We start from the raw sequence: 16,559 nt of genomic DNA, 5'->3' as shown, positions 1-16,559 counted from the left end.
TGCCACCCAGGAAGACCAGGTGCTGTAGGCGTAAAAAATTAAAAAATAAGGGATTGTAAGCTGACAAGGTCCTTGCAATCTGTGAGGTCAATCAAGGGTTGCCTCGCCTAAGAAAAAAAAAAAAGATTTTTACGGTTATTTATTTCCAAAGCAAAGATGACAAATATGCCCAGTGAAAGAATAAACAATTTAAATTAGCTAATAGGTAGCATCTCAATATAATTCCCCTTTTATAATATGTGTGTGAGTCATCTTCATAGTAATTACACTTAAAATTTCGATTTTAAAAAATTAGTTCCATTATTATCTGATTCATTTGTACCCTTTAAAATTGTACACAGAGAAAAGCATTTTCACTGGGTTTTATAGCGTTTAAGTTTTTTAGGGTTAAAAAAGTGAACTTTTTTTTGGATCTGAGTTCTGAAAATATAATAGTCTTTAACATCCTGAAGGTCCGTGGCTTATATGCCTTTTGAACAGATTTTCAATGTTTGAATCAGAGCATTGGGGGATAGGGGAAGGGAGAAAGCTAATTCTGGAGAAATTCTTTAGGGCAAGAGAAAGTAGATCCTCCAGGACAAAAACCCAGAAAATTTACATTGGGGTTGTTTGGACATAAATGTAGACGGTTAATTCCACAAACCCATAATATGTAATTAAGCACATGTGCTACTATTGTGATGTGTGTACACTCTTAGCTTAAAAATACAAACGATATTCTCCTAGATGCATGGACTCTAGCCAAAATGTATTATGATTAATTAATAATTAATTAATTAATTAATTAATTATTATTTATGCCTACAGCACCTGGTCTTTCTAGGTGGTCTCCCTAGCAAAGTACTAACCAGGCCCGACCCTGCTTAGCTTCCGAGATCAGACTTCAGGCTTGTTCAGGGTGGCATGGCTGTAGACCATGGACCATGGCTCCCCTGGGGTGTGAACCAGGACCTTCTGTGTGTAAAGCAGACGTGCTAACTGCTACAGTATGGAACCACATCCTATGATTTAATTTTTAAATATGAAACACACTGTCTAATGATTCTGAACTCTGTGAGTTCTGCAAATCGTATCTTTTTTTTTTTTTAACAGCACCTTAGACAGGACTTCAACTGTAAGAAGCACTTAACAAAATATTTTTTAAATGGCAGAATGAAGTTTATGAAGAGAGTATTTGCAGCTAACAAAGTGATTCAGCAGTGTTTAATGTTTTAGGAAAGAAAGAGTACAATAGCGATTACTTGCTCTTGGGCAATTCATTCTGTTGCAGGACCCCATCCAGGCTACCACATGACATTTAGTCGTCATGACCCATTAGGCTTCTTTTGGCTGTAACAGTTTCTCAGACTTTACTTGTTTTTGATGATTTTGACAGTTATGAGGATTACCAGTCACCACTGTTTCTAGACTGTCCCTCAAGTGGGAATTGTTTGACATTTCTCTTATGATTGAAGTTACGAGTTTCAAGGAAGAAGGCCACATGGGTGCCCTCCTCAGGTAACATTAAGAGTAAGTTACCACCCTGACATCACTGTTGATATTGATCTTGATTACCTGGCTGAGGTAGCTTTTGTCAAGTTTCTCCACTTCACTCTTTCTACATTGCACTCTTTGGAAGGAAGTCACTAATGTACAGCCCATACTTAAGGAGGGAAAGTATCTACATAAATTATTTGGAATTCCACATAGGAGTTTTGTTTCTTCTCTTCCATTTCTTATTTAATCACTTATTTTTATCACTATGGACTCATGGACACTTATTTCATATTTTGGGATATATTCCAATATTATTTTATGTTATTGCTTGAATAGTTTCAATTTTGGCCACTGGGAGCTTTTTCCATTTGCTCCTGTGTCCTTTTGACATATCACTGATCATTGTTCTTTTATTTTTATTTTTTTTTAAAGCACTTCCTTACTTTCTGACACTATAAGATGCTCCAGGCTCATCTCATTTATTTCCTGGACCAGTCCTAGAATCAACCATTTCTTCAGGAAGCTCGGGTTTCTTTTATTAGAGGGCAGTTTTTAGAAACCAAGACTTGGGTACCAGATGTGTCTGCTGCCACCGAATGTTATTTCTAGGCCCTCAGTTGAAAGTAAGAAAATATGTAGACTAACTTGTGTATATATACATATCTATAAATATTTCTCTATATAGCTATCTATATCTATATTGGATTCATACCGATGTCTCTGACTTGAATCCATTACTATGGAATCATCCTAGTCTTCTCTGTAACCTTCTACTCCAACAGTAGAAAACCTGGCTCCTATCATCTGCCATCCATATTCTTAATTGTTCAGTTCCAGTATCTATGTATAGTGGTTTCAGAATTGTTGACCCATATCTCTCCGGGAACAACTTGATGAACAGTTGCTTATTCACAGTTCCTTTTGCCTTTAGTTTACAGACTCCGCTCATTTCCAAAGTTACTTAGGCCAGCACCCTTTGCCTCTATGCCCTTCGGTGAAGTTGTTTTAAATATTTGTAATACAGTTATATTCTTTTGTCACATTCTATCCTGAAATCTCCCAACTTCCTAAATTATTTTTTAAAAATTTGTACACATTAAGGTTCTCTTTTGTGCTGTAAATTTCTATAGGTTTTGACAGATGCAGAGCGTCATGTAGCCACTATTACAGTATCAAACAGAATGGTTTGCTTTAGGATTTGACCACCCTAAAAAAATCCCCCGTGGTTCACATATTCAGCTCTCCTCCTCCCAAACCACCGACTTATTTACTGTCTTTATAACTTTGCCTTTTCTAGAATCTTATATAAATGTAACCATACAGAATATAGCCTCAGACTGGCTTCCTTCACTTGGCAACATGCATTTAAGGTTTATCCATGGCTTGTTAGCTCATTCCTTTTTATCACTGAATAGTATTCCATTGTATGATTTTACCACGGTTTGTTTATCCATTCACCTATTGAAGACCATCTTGGTTGCTTCCAATTTGGGGCAATTATGAATAAAGCTGCTATAAACATTTGTGTGCTGGTTCTTGTGTAGACATAAGTATTCGAACCAATCGTGTAAATACCTAGGAGCGTGATTGCTGGATTGTATGGTAAGACTATGTTTAACTTATTAAGAAACTAACCAACTCTCTCTCAAAGTGGCTGTACCATTTAGCATTTCCATCACTAATGAATAATAATTCTTGTTGTTCCTAATCTTCACTAACAACTGGTAGTGTCGGTCATAAAAAAATTTTAGCCATTCTGATAGGTTTATAATGGTATCATGGTATCTCCCTAATGACAAATGATGTTGAGTATCTTTTCATATGCTAATTTGCTATCTATGTATCTTCTTTGGTAAGGTGTCTGTTCAAATCTTTTGTTCATTTTTAAAAATTTAAAAATTTCATTGTTTGTTTTCTTATTGTTGTGTTTTGAGACTTATTTATACATTTCATTTACAAGTTCTTTATCAGATTTGTGTCTCGCAAATATTATCCCCAGTTTATGACTTCTCTTTTCATTCACTTAACATTCTTTCATAGAGCAGAAGATTTTAATTTTAATAAAGCCCAACATATTAATTTTACTTTCTTGGAACAGGCTTGGTGGTGGTATTTACCTAAAACCTCATCAACAAACCCAAAGTCCTTTGGATTTCCTCCTATTTTTCTCTTAGAAGTTTTATAGTTTTGCATTTTACACTATGATCTATAATCCATTTTGAGTTAATTTTTATTAGGTCTGAAGATTTTAAAAAAATGACAGTTCTATTGAGATAATTCACATACCATACAGTTTACCCATTTAAAGTATACAATTTAGCAGTTTTTACTATGTTCACAGGTATATACAACCATCACTGCAATCAATTTTAGAACATTTCTTCACCTCAAAAAGAAGCCCTGTACCTCTAGCTACCACCTCAACACCCCATCCTCCCCAGCAATAAGCAACCACTAATCTATTTTTAGTCTCTATAAATTCCTCTATGCTGAACATTTCATGCGAATGGAATCATATAATACGTGACTTTTTGTGATTGCTTTTTTCACTTAACATATTTTCAAGGTTCATCCGTGCTGTAGCATGTGTCAGTACCTCGGTCACTTTTAATGCAGAAGGATATTCCATTTTATAGATATACCACATTGTACTTACCCATTCTTCAGTTAGTGGACATTTGCGTTGCTTCCACTTTTGGCTACTAGGAATATTGCTATGAGCATTCTTGTACAAGGTTTTGCGTGGACGTATGCTTTCATTTATCTTGGCATATACCTAGGAGTGGAATTTCTGGGTTATATTGTAACTCTATGTTTAACTTTTTGAGGAACTGCCAAAATGTTTTTCATTGTACTGTTGTACAGTGGCTGTACCGTTTACAATCCCCTCAGCAGTGTATTATGGTTCCAAGTTTTCCATATCCTCATCAGCACTTATTATCTGACTTTTTGATTATAGCTATCCTGGTAGATGTAAAGTGCTTTTGATTTGCATTTCCCCAGATGACTAATGATGTCAAGCTTCTTCTTCATGTGCTTATCGGCCATTTGTGTAACTTTTTTTGGAAAAACGTCTATTCAGATTCTTTGCCCAATTTAAAAATTGCATTGTCTTCTTATTAATGAGTTCTAAGATTTCTTTATATATATTGCAGCTAGGAGTCCCTTATCAGATATATGCTTTGCAAATATTTTCTCCCATTCCATGCATTGTTTTTACTTTCTTGAAAGTGCCCTTTGAAGTACGAAAGTTTTTAATCTTGATAAAATCCAATTTATTTAATTTTTCTTTTGTTGCTTGTGCTTTTGGTGTCACATTTAAGAATTCATTGCTATTTCTGTTGTGAAGATTTACCTTAATGTTTTCTTCTAATAGTTTTATATTTTTAGCTTGTTCATTTAGGTCTGTGGTCCATTTTGAGTTTATTTTTGTATGTGGTATGGGAAAGGGCCTAACTTCATTCTTTGAGTTCTGGTGCTAGAGGCAGGGACAGCCTTGTACCTTTCTCTCTGAGTGACACCCCCACTTTAGAAGCTGAGTGCTTGGTAGGAAGGGGCAGCAATCTCAGGTCTTCTGGCATTCCCCAATATTTTCAGAGTGCTGTGACCACGGTAGAGCTTCCATCTCACAGTTGGGGGCTGGGCCAAGGAAGGGAGCCTCTGCCTCTCTCTGTATTTGATGAGACCTTAATCTCAACAATAGGGATCTGAGGTCAGGATGATAAATGCTGATATACCGTCCTCCAAAGAAGATAAACCTCTCACTGGGAACTGAGGGGAGAGGGAGCCCTGTGTTCTAAGCTGCACCAGTGTGGAGGGGAGTTCCCCTCTTGCTGAGCTAACCGGAAGCAAGGAGGGAGGGACTGGGGTCTTGGTTCAAATACCATAGACTCACTTTTCTTACTGAGCTTTAGTGAATTTTCTTGCTGTGTGCCCATAAGACCATTTCCAGAGATTTAAAAAAATAATAATTTTCACCAGTTTTGCTGTGGGATGGGTGCACAGAGCTCCTCATTGTCATGCTGCTATAGATTCTTTTTTGATAACTCAGTGAGAATATGGGCAGCGGAAAACCAGAAAACTCAAATTCTGGTGCCCACATAATAATTCATTCTGTATTGATTAAGTATCAACTAAGAAAATGGCTCAGAACTAAAAATGGATTGAGTCGATGATGGTAACCAAAGCAGGGAGTTCTGTACTGGCAGACACACCATTACCCATAAACTTTATTGAACATCTCTTGTATGTGAGGTACAAGAATAAAGGCTAAAAAGCTAAAAATCTATTTTAGAAATTAGGAGATTTTCATAAAGAGAGAACTAATAAACTAAGGCAGCCTATACTAAATGCCCAGAGAATAAATGCTCCCGTTTTTCAGGGGTATGAGAAACTATCCAGAACTGGAGTGGTCAGGGAAGATTTCTGTGGGAGAGAAGTGAGCTCAGCTAGGTTTGGAGGAAGAGTAAGATTAAACTGTGTGTGTGCGTGTGCATGTGTGCGTGTGTGTGTGCACGTGTGTGTGTGTGTTTGTGTGTTGGAGGAGGGCATTCCAAGGCATAGTTGCCGAAGTGAGATTGCATTTGGTATGCTGAAGCAATAATGTGCAGACCTGCCTGCTTGCTGGTAGGTCTGTATGGAGAAAAGAGGTGATGACCAGAAAAGCAGGGGAGAGCAGGAGGGATCGATTGTTGGACCATGGAGTTTGGTCCCTATCCGGGGGGCTGCTTTTGAGAGAAGAGTGACTTGGGCAAAGAGATTTTAGGAAAATGTAGTGTGTAGATAGAATGAAATGTGTGTGTGTGTGAATGTGTGTGTGTGTGTGTGTGTGTGTGTGCGCACGTACATACAGTAGGGAGCCTGGGTGCAAGGAGACCAGTTATTAGACTGTTAAAAAGAAATGAAGGTCTGGATTAAGTGAAGGGGATAGGAATGGCAGTGAATGTCTGGTGACTAGTAAGATATAATGAGGCCTTCAATAAGGCCAACCAGTTTATAAAAGAAACATGGCAGTTTCCATTAAAAAAAAATCTTAAAATGCAAGGTGACATGGTCTGATTTAGTGATTTAAGACACTACGCATGTTTTAAAGATAGATTTCTCATACAGTAACTATAACTAAACGGGGTCTTTTTGTTTTTGAATTCGCATGTATTTTTCTTTCCTCTTATTACTTCGAATTGCTCCTCTCCACAATTCGCTTGATTTGATCTCAAATTAATCCCTTGTCTGTATCTGCAGGAGGAAGCCCAGGGTTGCAACAATGGCAAAGATTGTATATGGTTTCATGGATGGCTTTCCTCCTTTGAAAATAGCTAACCGCATAGAAATAGGAGGCACGTGGCCAAACTCTTGCTTTTTAGCAGGTCTCACATGACCTTCAAAACTCCTTAGGACAAGCTGCTCTTCGGTGGGGCTGCATTGCCTGTCAGACTCAGGCTGGCAGAGTGTCCGGGGCTGCCTGGATGTCTATGGCTCGCGATTGTGAGGCGAGAGTTGGCAAAACAATTAAAAACACGGATAAAAAACAAACCACAAAACCCTATGCCTTATCACAGTGGGCTGATAAGTGAAGTCGCGGAAGGTTCAGCTCTTGCCCTTTTAAAATTCCAGTGCAGCATCAAGGAGAGCACGCGCACACACACACACATACACACACACACACACACACACACACACACACACATTTGGCCACACACATCGCACCCCCTTCCCATCGGCTCTTCCCATTCTGCCATGTTTCAGCCAGCGTCCCTCCCCAAGCCCTGATTCTGGACCGTGCCACCTTTGTCTCATTTTAAACTGTGCAGACTATTTTAATCCTCCCACCCCCACCGCCGATTTCCCCCTCCCTTCATCCTCTGGAGAGCTCTGATGTAAGGCGCTCGCGAGGTGGGAGAGCGCTTCTCCCCATCCACTCCGGTGGGCGAGATCCCGAGAAGCCCCTGGGCGGGAACTTCCCCTGCGGGGGCCGCTGCCCGGGACCCCGCTGCGGGCGCGGGGGAAGCGCTCTCAGAAGTGCGGGAGGGGAGCCTGGAGCTGGCGCGGTCTGGTAGCCGGGTGGGGAAGTCCTGCCGCCTTCCCCTCCCTTTCCCCGCTTCCGAGACCCCGGGGGCCCGTCCGCCCTCCGCCCACCGCTCTCGGGCGGGCCATGCGGCCGTGAACCATGTCCTCCTCCTACGCCAAGAACGGGACTGCGGACGGGCCGCACTCGCCCACCTCGCAGGTACCGCCCCCTCCTCCGCCTCCCCCCTCCCCAGGGCCCGAGAGCGCCCCGCCTTCTTGCCCGGCGTGCGGGGCCCCCAGTCCCGAGAGTCGGCGGCCTCTCTCCCCTACCCCTCCTCCGCGTCCGTCTCTCCTCCCGCTGCTCCTCCTTCTCCGCCTCCTCCTCACCTCGTCCGGTCTCTGCGCTCCCGCTCCGGAGCCCGCAGCCTTCCCCAGCGGATGCCGGGGACTCGGACCCCGCACCCTGAGAGTCTTTGTTAATGGATGTGGTGGGTGCTCGCGCGCTGCTCTTCTCGGGCATCTTTTCAGCTGTCGAGGCTAGCGGTGGGTGGGTGGGGGTGGGGGCTGGATTTGGGGACCGCGGAGGAGACTTGGGTGCGGGCTCTGGGAGACCCTGGGGAGCTGGTCTGGAGGCGGACTCTAGCCGGGGATGGTCGCCCGGCTCTACGCTGCGGTCCTCACCCGCTTCTCTCTGGCCCTGTGTGTCGAGTCCAGGTGGCCCGAGGCACCACGACCCGGAGAAGCAGGTTGAAAAGATCCGATGGCAGCACCACTTCGACCAGCTTCATCCTCAGACAGGTAGGAGGTTGGCGCGGGGCGGAGGAGCGGGAGCAGGTTGGGCAGGAGGCCGAGCGCCCGGCGCGGGGGTCTGGGGACCGAGCGCAGACCCCGCCCGCCAGAGCGGCGCGTCTGGTCTCCGCGCGCGCCTCTTTCCCGCGCGGGACAGGCGCTCCGACTGCGTCCTTCTGCCTCCGCTCCCTGCTCGCGAAGTCTTCGGGTCCAGGCGTCTCCGCACCGCCCTGGGAAGTTAGTAGTGCGTGTGGACGCACGTCGGCAGAGACCTGGTTTAGGGCAGGGACATTGAATTTAAGACTGGAATATTTCTGGTTGCATCTTCGGTGCGTGGGGAAACGTCTTTAAGATGCGTAACTTGGCTTCTGAGTAACCAAAGCCCCTGGGGCCGCGCACCTGATTTGATTTGGCTGAAAGTTAGGGATCTCCTCTATTTAGCCCTATTTCGAATACTCTTCTCTGTTTGGGTCGTGGGGAAGATCTCCGGGTTCCGGTCAAAAGAAAGACACTTTGTGCAGAAAGTTTGGTCTCAGTTCCTCAGTTCCTTTGGGATCAGTTCCTTGGTTCTCTTAATTAGGGAAAGACTGCCGAATCTGGTTAAATCGAAATAAGGGAAGGCCAGCATTCAGTTCCCAGGGTCTGGGTGGTACTACGCTTAGTGTTTGCTTCTTAGTGATTTTCTTTTGCGTGATTCTCCTATGCGTTGTGTGGGGGAAAGATCTCAGGTTATGCTGAATGCTTAGGTGCTTTTCATCTTGATCCAGGAAATTGGTTAATTTTCGTCCTGTCCATGTGTTGTAAATGAAACCATATCTACATAGCTTCTGGGTGGTAGAGAGATCACGCAAAAATGAGTCACCTTGATCTTTCTCTCTCTCTCTCACTCTCTCTCTCTCTCTCTCTCTCTCTCTCTCTCTTTTTTTTGGAATAGGAACTGTCTAGGTATGTGCGTTTGGGGGGACCTGGGAGGACTTTGGTCCTCTCACCAAGACGCTCTTATTCCAGGCTCCACTGTGGGCGGCTGGAGTGACCTTGGGAAGTTCTTTTCCCCGTTAGGTCACTTAGAGCATTGTGTAATGTGTTTTTAACCCATGATGGCAGCTTTGCTGTGTTCCTTTAGAGATTATCTCATCAGTTTAAACAGGTTATCCATGACAAATGGGCATTAGACTAAAAAATTGGACTCAAACTTCTCCTAAATAGAGTCCGTAAAGCATATGTATACGATATTTATTATGCAGATTTATTTTCTACAGAAACATTATTACTATTTTTCTTTAATCAGTGAGTAGTAAGCATGTGCATTATTAAAATAAATACATTTTGGATTCTGAATTCATTCCTAAAGTGCATTCTGTTCTCTTTGCAGTGCTTAGATTATTTACTTGTTTGATAAGGCAGAGACATTCTTCATCTTTAAAAAATTTTGAGTTATATGACTGAAAAATAGGTGACTATTTTGGGTAGTGTTTTATTGTTGCAAAATTCTTAGAAATACTAATTATACAGCAGTGTATTCCATGAACTGTTTGACTAAAACTTTTGAATTCATCTACACCACCACTTCACTAATGCTTTACTTTTCCAACACAAAACAATCAATATTCTTTCTGATGTTCTTTCTTCAATTTGTTCCAATAAATTATTGAGTGAGATAACATGTATAATACATCCTAGTTAAGTGCTTCTATATGTTGCCTTAAAAATGTAAAAAGCATTGCTTGCTAAATAATTTTGGGAGTAAGTTAAGCCAATGCAGATTTTTAGAACAAATATATTTTATTAGTCTTTCTGGAACTGGTATTTGTTAGTTTAATAAAAATGGTCTAATTTAAATTCAGGAGTTAGTTGTGATTGTATTGTATACACAATCTTCCTTTTTTTTTTTCCTGAAAAAAAAAAAACAACTTAGTTTTTATGAGCACTTACAGTTCAGGAAGTACCCTACACATGGTCTAGTTTAAATGACATAATACAGACGTTTATAATGGCTACAGGAAAAATAACCAAGGGATATTTTTTTAATTCTGTGAAAGATGAAAAATGATTGCAAATGGAATTTAACAGTATATTTTTTGAAATAAAATTGAACAGTTTTCACCCAAATGTGGAAAATTTTTTTTTTTAAAAAAAGCACATCTGTTTATGTTATCAGAGCCTCATTGTTTGTTGGATGACCAGTGATTTATTGTTTTTGAGTTCTTGGTACACTGGAGTGATGGAATGTCTTGGTTGATATTTCCCAGTCTGTGTAATGCTTTTGCACATAAAGATGGTAGGAAATACCAATAAAAATAGTACTGCTTATTACTTTGTCCTATTATTTAAAATATGTAGGAAGAAAGTTTTCACTAAAAGAAAAATTGATGTGTCAAATCAGATGGGTAACACTGAGCTGGTGGTGAAGAATAGAGGACAGTTGGCAAACTCACCTAATAAAACAATGTTTATTCTTTGTGCTGATAAATTTCAGTGTTTTGTGTGCACATGCGTGCACACATACACATGCACGCATGTGAGTTGGCCTGAAAACAAGTGGACTGAGAAAGAGAGCCTGCTTCTACTCTGAGGGCTGTGCACAAAGTCCCTCAGGCATCCTTGACCTTGTTTCCTGGTTTACTAGATTGCTGGCCTCCACAATTTAGGAGGGATGGAGGTTTTGGAATGAATCCAGGGAGCAACTAAATGGTTTTTTTGAGGAAAGGTGAGAAGATGAAGTCTTTTGCCACTGAAAGGAGAGAGAGCTAGGGGTGACCTAGTAATGATGTTCAAAGTGTACGCAAAGACAGTCTTTGGAAATATGGACTGTTGTCAGTGTTTTTTTTTTGAGTATGAAATTCAAAAATTGATAACAATTAGAAAGGAACGCTTTTTTACAGCAAGACTTTCCTAAGAGTGTTGCTATCATTGGAATGGCTGACCAGCTATTTATGAATAGATTATTTTATTCATGTTTTAAAGTTTTAGGAAACACTTATTAAACATTCGCTATGTGCCCAGTACTCTGCTAGATGCTATGAAGGAGGAATGAAAAGATGAATGAGACACAGCCCCTGTACTAAAAGGATTTTATAATCTAGTGATGGAGACACAGACGCATAGAAAGGAACAATCTATGCATAGCATAGATGTGTAGCAGTACACCGAGGAATGGGGGTGTGGGCAAAACACTCATGTGCATTGAGTACTGACATACCAGTGGATATCACTGCATATGCAGTTTGTATGGTGCAGTACTCCAGGTTATTCTCACTGGGGTTACTCCCAGTTTTCTCCCACTGGGGTTCCAAGAGAAAATATTATCAGGGTGGGATTAACTGACCTCTCCTTGTTAAGTCTGCCCTTATGAGGACTACAAAATCTTAGAAGGGCTAGTAGCCCTTACCAGTTTCCAGCATCATCTTGAGCCCAGATCTCTTAGTTCTGGACACATGTATTGAACACATCACCTTCCCTTCTGCCATAAGCCCTTTGCACATGCTAAGCCTCTCTAGAGGGCTATTACTTTCCCCTTCGCCCAGTTAACTTTTAATCTTCCTTCTAAGTCATCATTTCTTTTTCTAACCTCCTAACTTTAGTCATCATTTCTTTTTCTAACCTCCCTGATGAGGTCAGCTCCTTAACTGTACACCTCATCCCAGAGTGCTCTGTGCCAATTCTCAGTATCATCACTATTATAATTTAACATGTAATTAGATTTCTCTGTTACTGTCTTTCTCCTCATCCAGATAATAAGTTTCACTAGGGCAGGGACATGTCTGCATTTGGTCTCCTTTGCATTCTCAGCATTAAGCATAGTAAATGTTCAATAAATATTAATTTGAATGAATGAAAGAATGGATGGTTAGAGGACCAGCTTGATATATTTTTGTCATGGAGTTCCATTTCAACATTAAAATTTTTGTTTAATGGGGAGAAATTGTTTCCTAACAAACCTCCACAAAATTTAGTGGCTTAAAGCAACAACACCCTTTTTTTTTTTTCCTCTATGTGCTGACCAGACAGTTCTGTTTTGTGTGATGTTATTTGGGCTCTGGCTTGGCTGAAAGGTCTAAAATAACCTCACACGTGGTTGGCATTTGGTGCTGGTTGCTAGCTGAGAACTGAACTAGAGCTTTTGGCAGGGGGCTTAGTTTTCCTCTACCTGGGCCTCTCAGTGTGGTTTCTTGAACTTCCTCACAACGTGGTGGCTGAGTTCCAAAAAGGAGCATCCCCAGAAGTAGAGACTGAAGCTGCAGATTTGGTAAGACCATTTTCAAAAGCTACCTGACACTAATTCTGTTCCAGCCTCTAAGTCAAAACAGACCAAAAGACCAGCCCAGTTTCAAAGGGAGGGGAAACAGACTCTGTCTTTTGATGGGATGTGTCAAGGTCACCTAACAAAAAGCATGTGGAACAGAATACATTGCTGCAGCTGTCTCAAACCATCTACCTTAGCACAAGGAACTCTGTGTATTTTTAGGTATGCTAATCAAATGATCATTATACTAATGCAATGAACACATACTATATTTAGAGACCAAAACGTATTGAGATACTAAGTTGATACTATAATAAAACGAGTTGGCAAAAAAAATTTCTTTGGGTTATAATTTGAGCACTGATTATAGACATGTTTTTCTGATGAAATGCAAATTTTTCTCCAATGAAATGCAAATTCATCAACAGAAGGTGTATATGCTTTGTGCTTAGCTCTAAGAATAATCATATGCCTAGAGGCCTATATATATGCAAAATTTATCCATAAACTTAGAATCATAGAATTTTAGAACAAGAAGAGATTGTAGAGGGAAAGTACTTCAATTCCCCATTTTCAGATGAATAAAACAGAGGCCAAAGGACATAAAGGCCTTACCAAGGTCACATCAATTGTTGGTAGAGCTGAGACAGTCGCGGATGCTACAGTTTTTCCACCACACCACTTTTCATCCCTGAATAATCAAGACAGACGTACAAACACACATAGATGTTGATACATGAAAGGACATATGAAGCTTATTCTTAGATCCTAGAAATACTCTTAGTCTATATGATTACTATGAAGAACAAAGCAACAACTGGGCAATCTGGAGACTATAGTTTTTATCCCCAGTTTTATCATGGGATGGAATTTTTGTTTGCATGTTTCATGGAGGTTTGTTTGTTCGTTTCTGTTTGTTTATTTACTAATCACTAAATTACCCAGAATCTAACCAGGAAAAAAACTACTTGAATTTTTGCAACTGAGAGACTTGAATTGTAGAGACATGGTTAAATAGGTAATGGGAGAGATTAGAAGCTAAACCTAGAGGTTAGCAACAGCAGGAAGCCACTATCACCTCCAGGCTAGAAGGACAAAAAGAGGAAACTATTACTAGAGCCCAGGGACCAGAATCACCTGGTAGATGCTGGAACCACTGGACTAGTTTTGTAGGAGCAAGAGACATAGAGGATATCGCCTCATACCTGTCATAAGGGTTGTTATCAAAAAGGCAAGAAATAACAGGTGTTGGCAAGGATGGTGGGGAAGGGAACCTTTGTACACTGTTGGTGGGAATTGTTGCAGCCACTATGCAACAATTGTAAATTGTTGCAGCCACTATGGAAAATAGAATGGTGGTGCCTCAAGAAATTAAAAATAGAACTATGATGTAATCCAGCAATCCCACTTCTGGGTATTTATCCAAAGAAAACAAAAACACTAACTCGAAAAGATATATGCGCCCTCGTGTTCATTATTTACAGTAGCCAAGATAAGGAAACAACCTAAGTGTCTATCGATGAATGAATGAAGAAATTGTGGTATATATATGATAGAATATTATACAACCATAAAAAGAAATCCCACCCTGTGTGACAATATGGATGGCCTTTGAGGAAATTATGCTAAGTATAATAAATCAAAGACACTGTATGATCTCATCTTTATGTGGACTCTAAAAACTAAAAACAAACAACACCCCTCCTCCCCCCCACCAAATAACCCCAAGCTCATAGGCACAGAGATTTGATTGATGGTGACCAGAGATAGGGAGTGGATGAAATGGGTGAAGAGGGTCAAAAGGTACAAACTTTCAGCCAGTTATAAAATAAATAAGTCCTGGGGATGTAATATATAGCATGATGACTATAGTTAACAAAACTATGTTGAATATTTGAAAGTTGCTAAGACAGTTGATCTGAAAGTTCTTATCACAAGAAAAAAAATATAACTATATGGTGATGGATGTTAACTAGATTTGTGGTGATCATTTTACAACATATGCAAATATCAAATCCTTATGTTGTACATTTGAATATAATGTTATGTCAGTTGTATCTCAATTAAAAAGTGACACACAGAGGAGATGCAGCCTCTGCTGAAGAAGCCACCTGAGGTGGAGGGAATGGGGGGAAATACCTTGGCTTCAACTTGTTTCTGCCCCCAACCCACACCCTCAGTCCCCTGGAGTGCCTTCCATTCATTGGCTGAGCCTAGCTGGGAGCTAGCTGACATGGGAGCCTGGGAAGCAGCCTGCAGGCCTTGGCCTCCCTAAGGTAGAAAACACAGCAGGGAAAAGGGAGGAATAAATCTGAGGGACACAGGCCAGGACTGGCACAACCATTATTATAGTTTAGTTGTATGAAAGACAATAATAAATCATTTTTCATCACCAAATATGGAAGTTTTTACTTGTTCTCTAAGTAGAACTTCCTTGCTAAATGGTAACTTTCAAGAAGAGTTTACACCTGTTTCCTTTGTGAAGTTTCTCTGGATTTCACCTTCCCAAATTGAGATGTGATAGAGCAGGAAAGAATTATGCCAATCAGGCAAACTCTCTTTTTATTTGCTCTTGGGCTTGAATAAACAGAACTGAATTGACAAAGCTCCTGATTGAGAGCTCTAATTACTCTTTCCCCAAGACTCTGTTTTTGTTACACAGAGTACCCTAAATGTCATTTTTGTAGAAGAAAGAACTATTTATCCTCTAGTTTTGAATGGTAAGATTCTATTGAAACTTAGATAAATTCTGATTCAAATATTAATCTTTCTAGAAAATTACAGGACGTTGTCTGGACACATAAGCTGACAATGACCTTGACTTTCCTGTGACTTCTCCCCTTAATTAGTCCATGTGCTACCCCAGTCAGTGTGGTCCCTAGGTATCAAAGAACAGAGACTGCTCCTTATTAAGGAAGAAGAAAGGGTGGAGCTGAGAAAATGTAGTTTAGACAAACCACATGGTGTAGCTAGTTGTAGAAACCAGCCTCTCTACTCCTGGTGATCCTGGTGAGTCTGCTAACTCAGTGGGGTTGGCTGGGCCCAGCGAATCTAGTTCTGACCCATCTTTTCTGGCTGAGGTCCTGGCATTGTCCATGCTCACCAGCCTTCTCCGAGTTTGGCCCATTCTTGGTCTCATTTCTGCAGCTCAGGCTCAGAGGAAAGCATAGCCCTAACCAGGGCCAGCAGCTTGCAAGTCACCCAGATTCACTGAAGACTCCAGGAACCATCCACAGACATATGTGGAACAGGCATGAGGCCCCATTTCATTCTGTAGCACTCAATGTTTGACCTCTGAATGCTTTTTAAGCAACATTTTGGAGCAGAGTGCTTCCTAGAACCATGAGCAATGCCACTCCGCTAGCTCCCACTTTGCTGCAACTTCCTTCTCAGCAGGGAAGTGTTTGCTAAGAATGGGTTACAGGCCTCAGAAACAAAGATGCTCTGAGCCGTCTTGTCTTCATCAGGGTGTATGCCTGGTATAGGCAGAGCCCCTGGACACTTTTCACTTCCTTTGAACCCAGGTGTTGCACCGATATTCCGTCTATGGGCTTTGCAGAGCACTTCCTTAACTATTACCAACCAACCACACACTCTCTTTAGAATACCTCTTTAGATTAGAACATGTCAAATTGATATCTCAAGAGGAGCTAGGCTATTATCTCCAAAGAGCCCCCATAAACACATGTATTAACCTAAGCAGCCAGTGTTGTCCCGCCTTCACACAATTACACGCCCTGGCACTTCATGAACCTGGAAAATGTTGAGGTAGAATTCTGCACTCCTTATCCCAGAATGAGTGTAAGTTACAGACTACAGAGCAGCACATTGGGAATTTTGCACGGAATTAACCATGTGAACTGGGGCTAGGAGAAAAGGTAGGATTAGAATTAGAAGCCTGAGTTAATGAAAAGGCTAAATTACAGGGAGTTATTTTACTGCTTTCAAGTAACAATAGTAATAAGTTGTGTGATATGGCAGCCTGCTTTCTGAAATAGATAAGATTGATGTAGTATCAACACCTGGCCTGAATATAGACCGTGCT

General features: G+C 41.1%; 1 protein-coding gene across 2 annotated transcripts in view; it reads left to right on the top strand.

Annotated features, from left to right (window-relative positions):
• The first annotated feature begins 7,291 nt into the window (after positions 1-7,291).
• Positions 7,292-16,559, top strand: part of CACNB4 (calcium voltage-gated channel auxiliary subunit beta 4) — a 212,717-nt gene continuing 203,449 nt past the window's right edge. Inside the window, exons 1-2 of one of the 2 annotated variants that reach the window (XM_039855370.1) lie at positions 7,292-7,702; positions 8,197-8,280. In XM_039855370.1, the coding sequence (XP_039711304.1) occupies positions 7,643-7,702; positions 8,197-8,280 (144 nt within the window). In that variant the 5' untranslated portion in view covers positions 7,292-7,642. Of the gene's footprint in view, positions 7,971-8,196; positions 8,281-16,559 lie in introns of both variants that reach the window. The other variant, XM_039855371.1, reaches the window with a different exon arrangement.

The sequence above is a fragment of the Pteropus medius genome, unplaced genomic scaffold (assembly GCF_902729225.1).
Source record: "Pteropus medius unplaced genomic scaffold, Ma_sr-lr_union100, whole genome shotgun sequence".
Taxonomy (NCBI): domain Eukaryota; kingdom Metazoa; phylum Chordata; class Mammalia; order Chiroptera; family Pteropodidae; genus Pteropus; species Pteropus medius.
The sequence above is the reverse complement of the archived record's forward strand: the minus strand, read 5'-3'. Positions and strand labels throughout refer to the sequence as shown.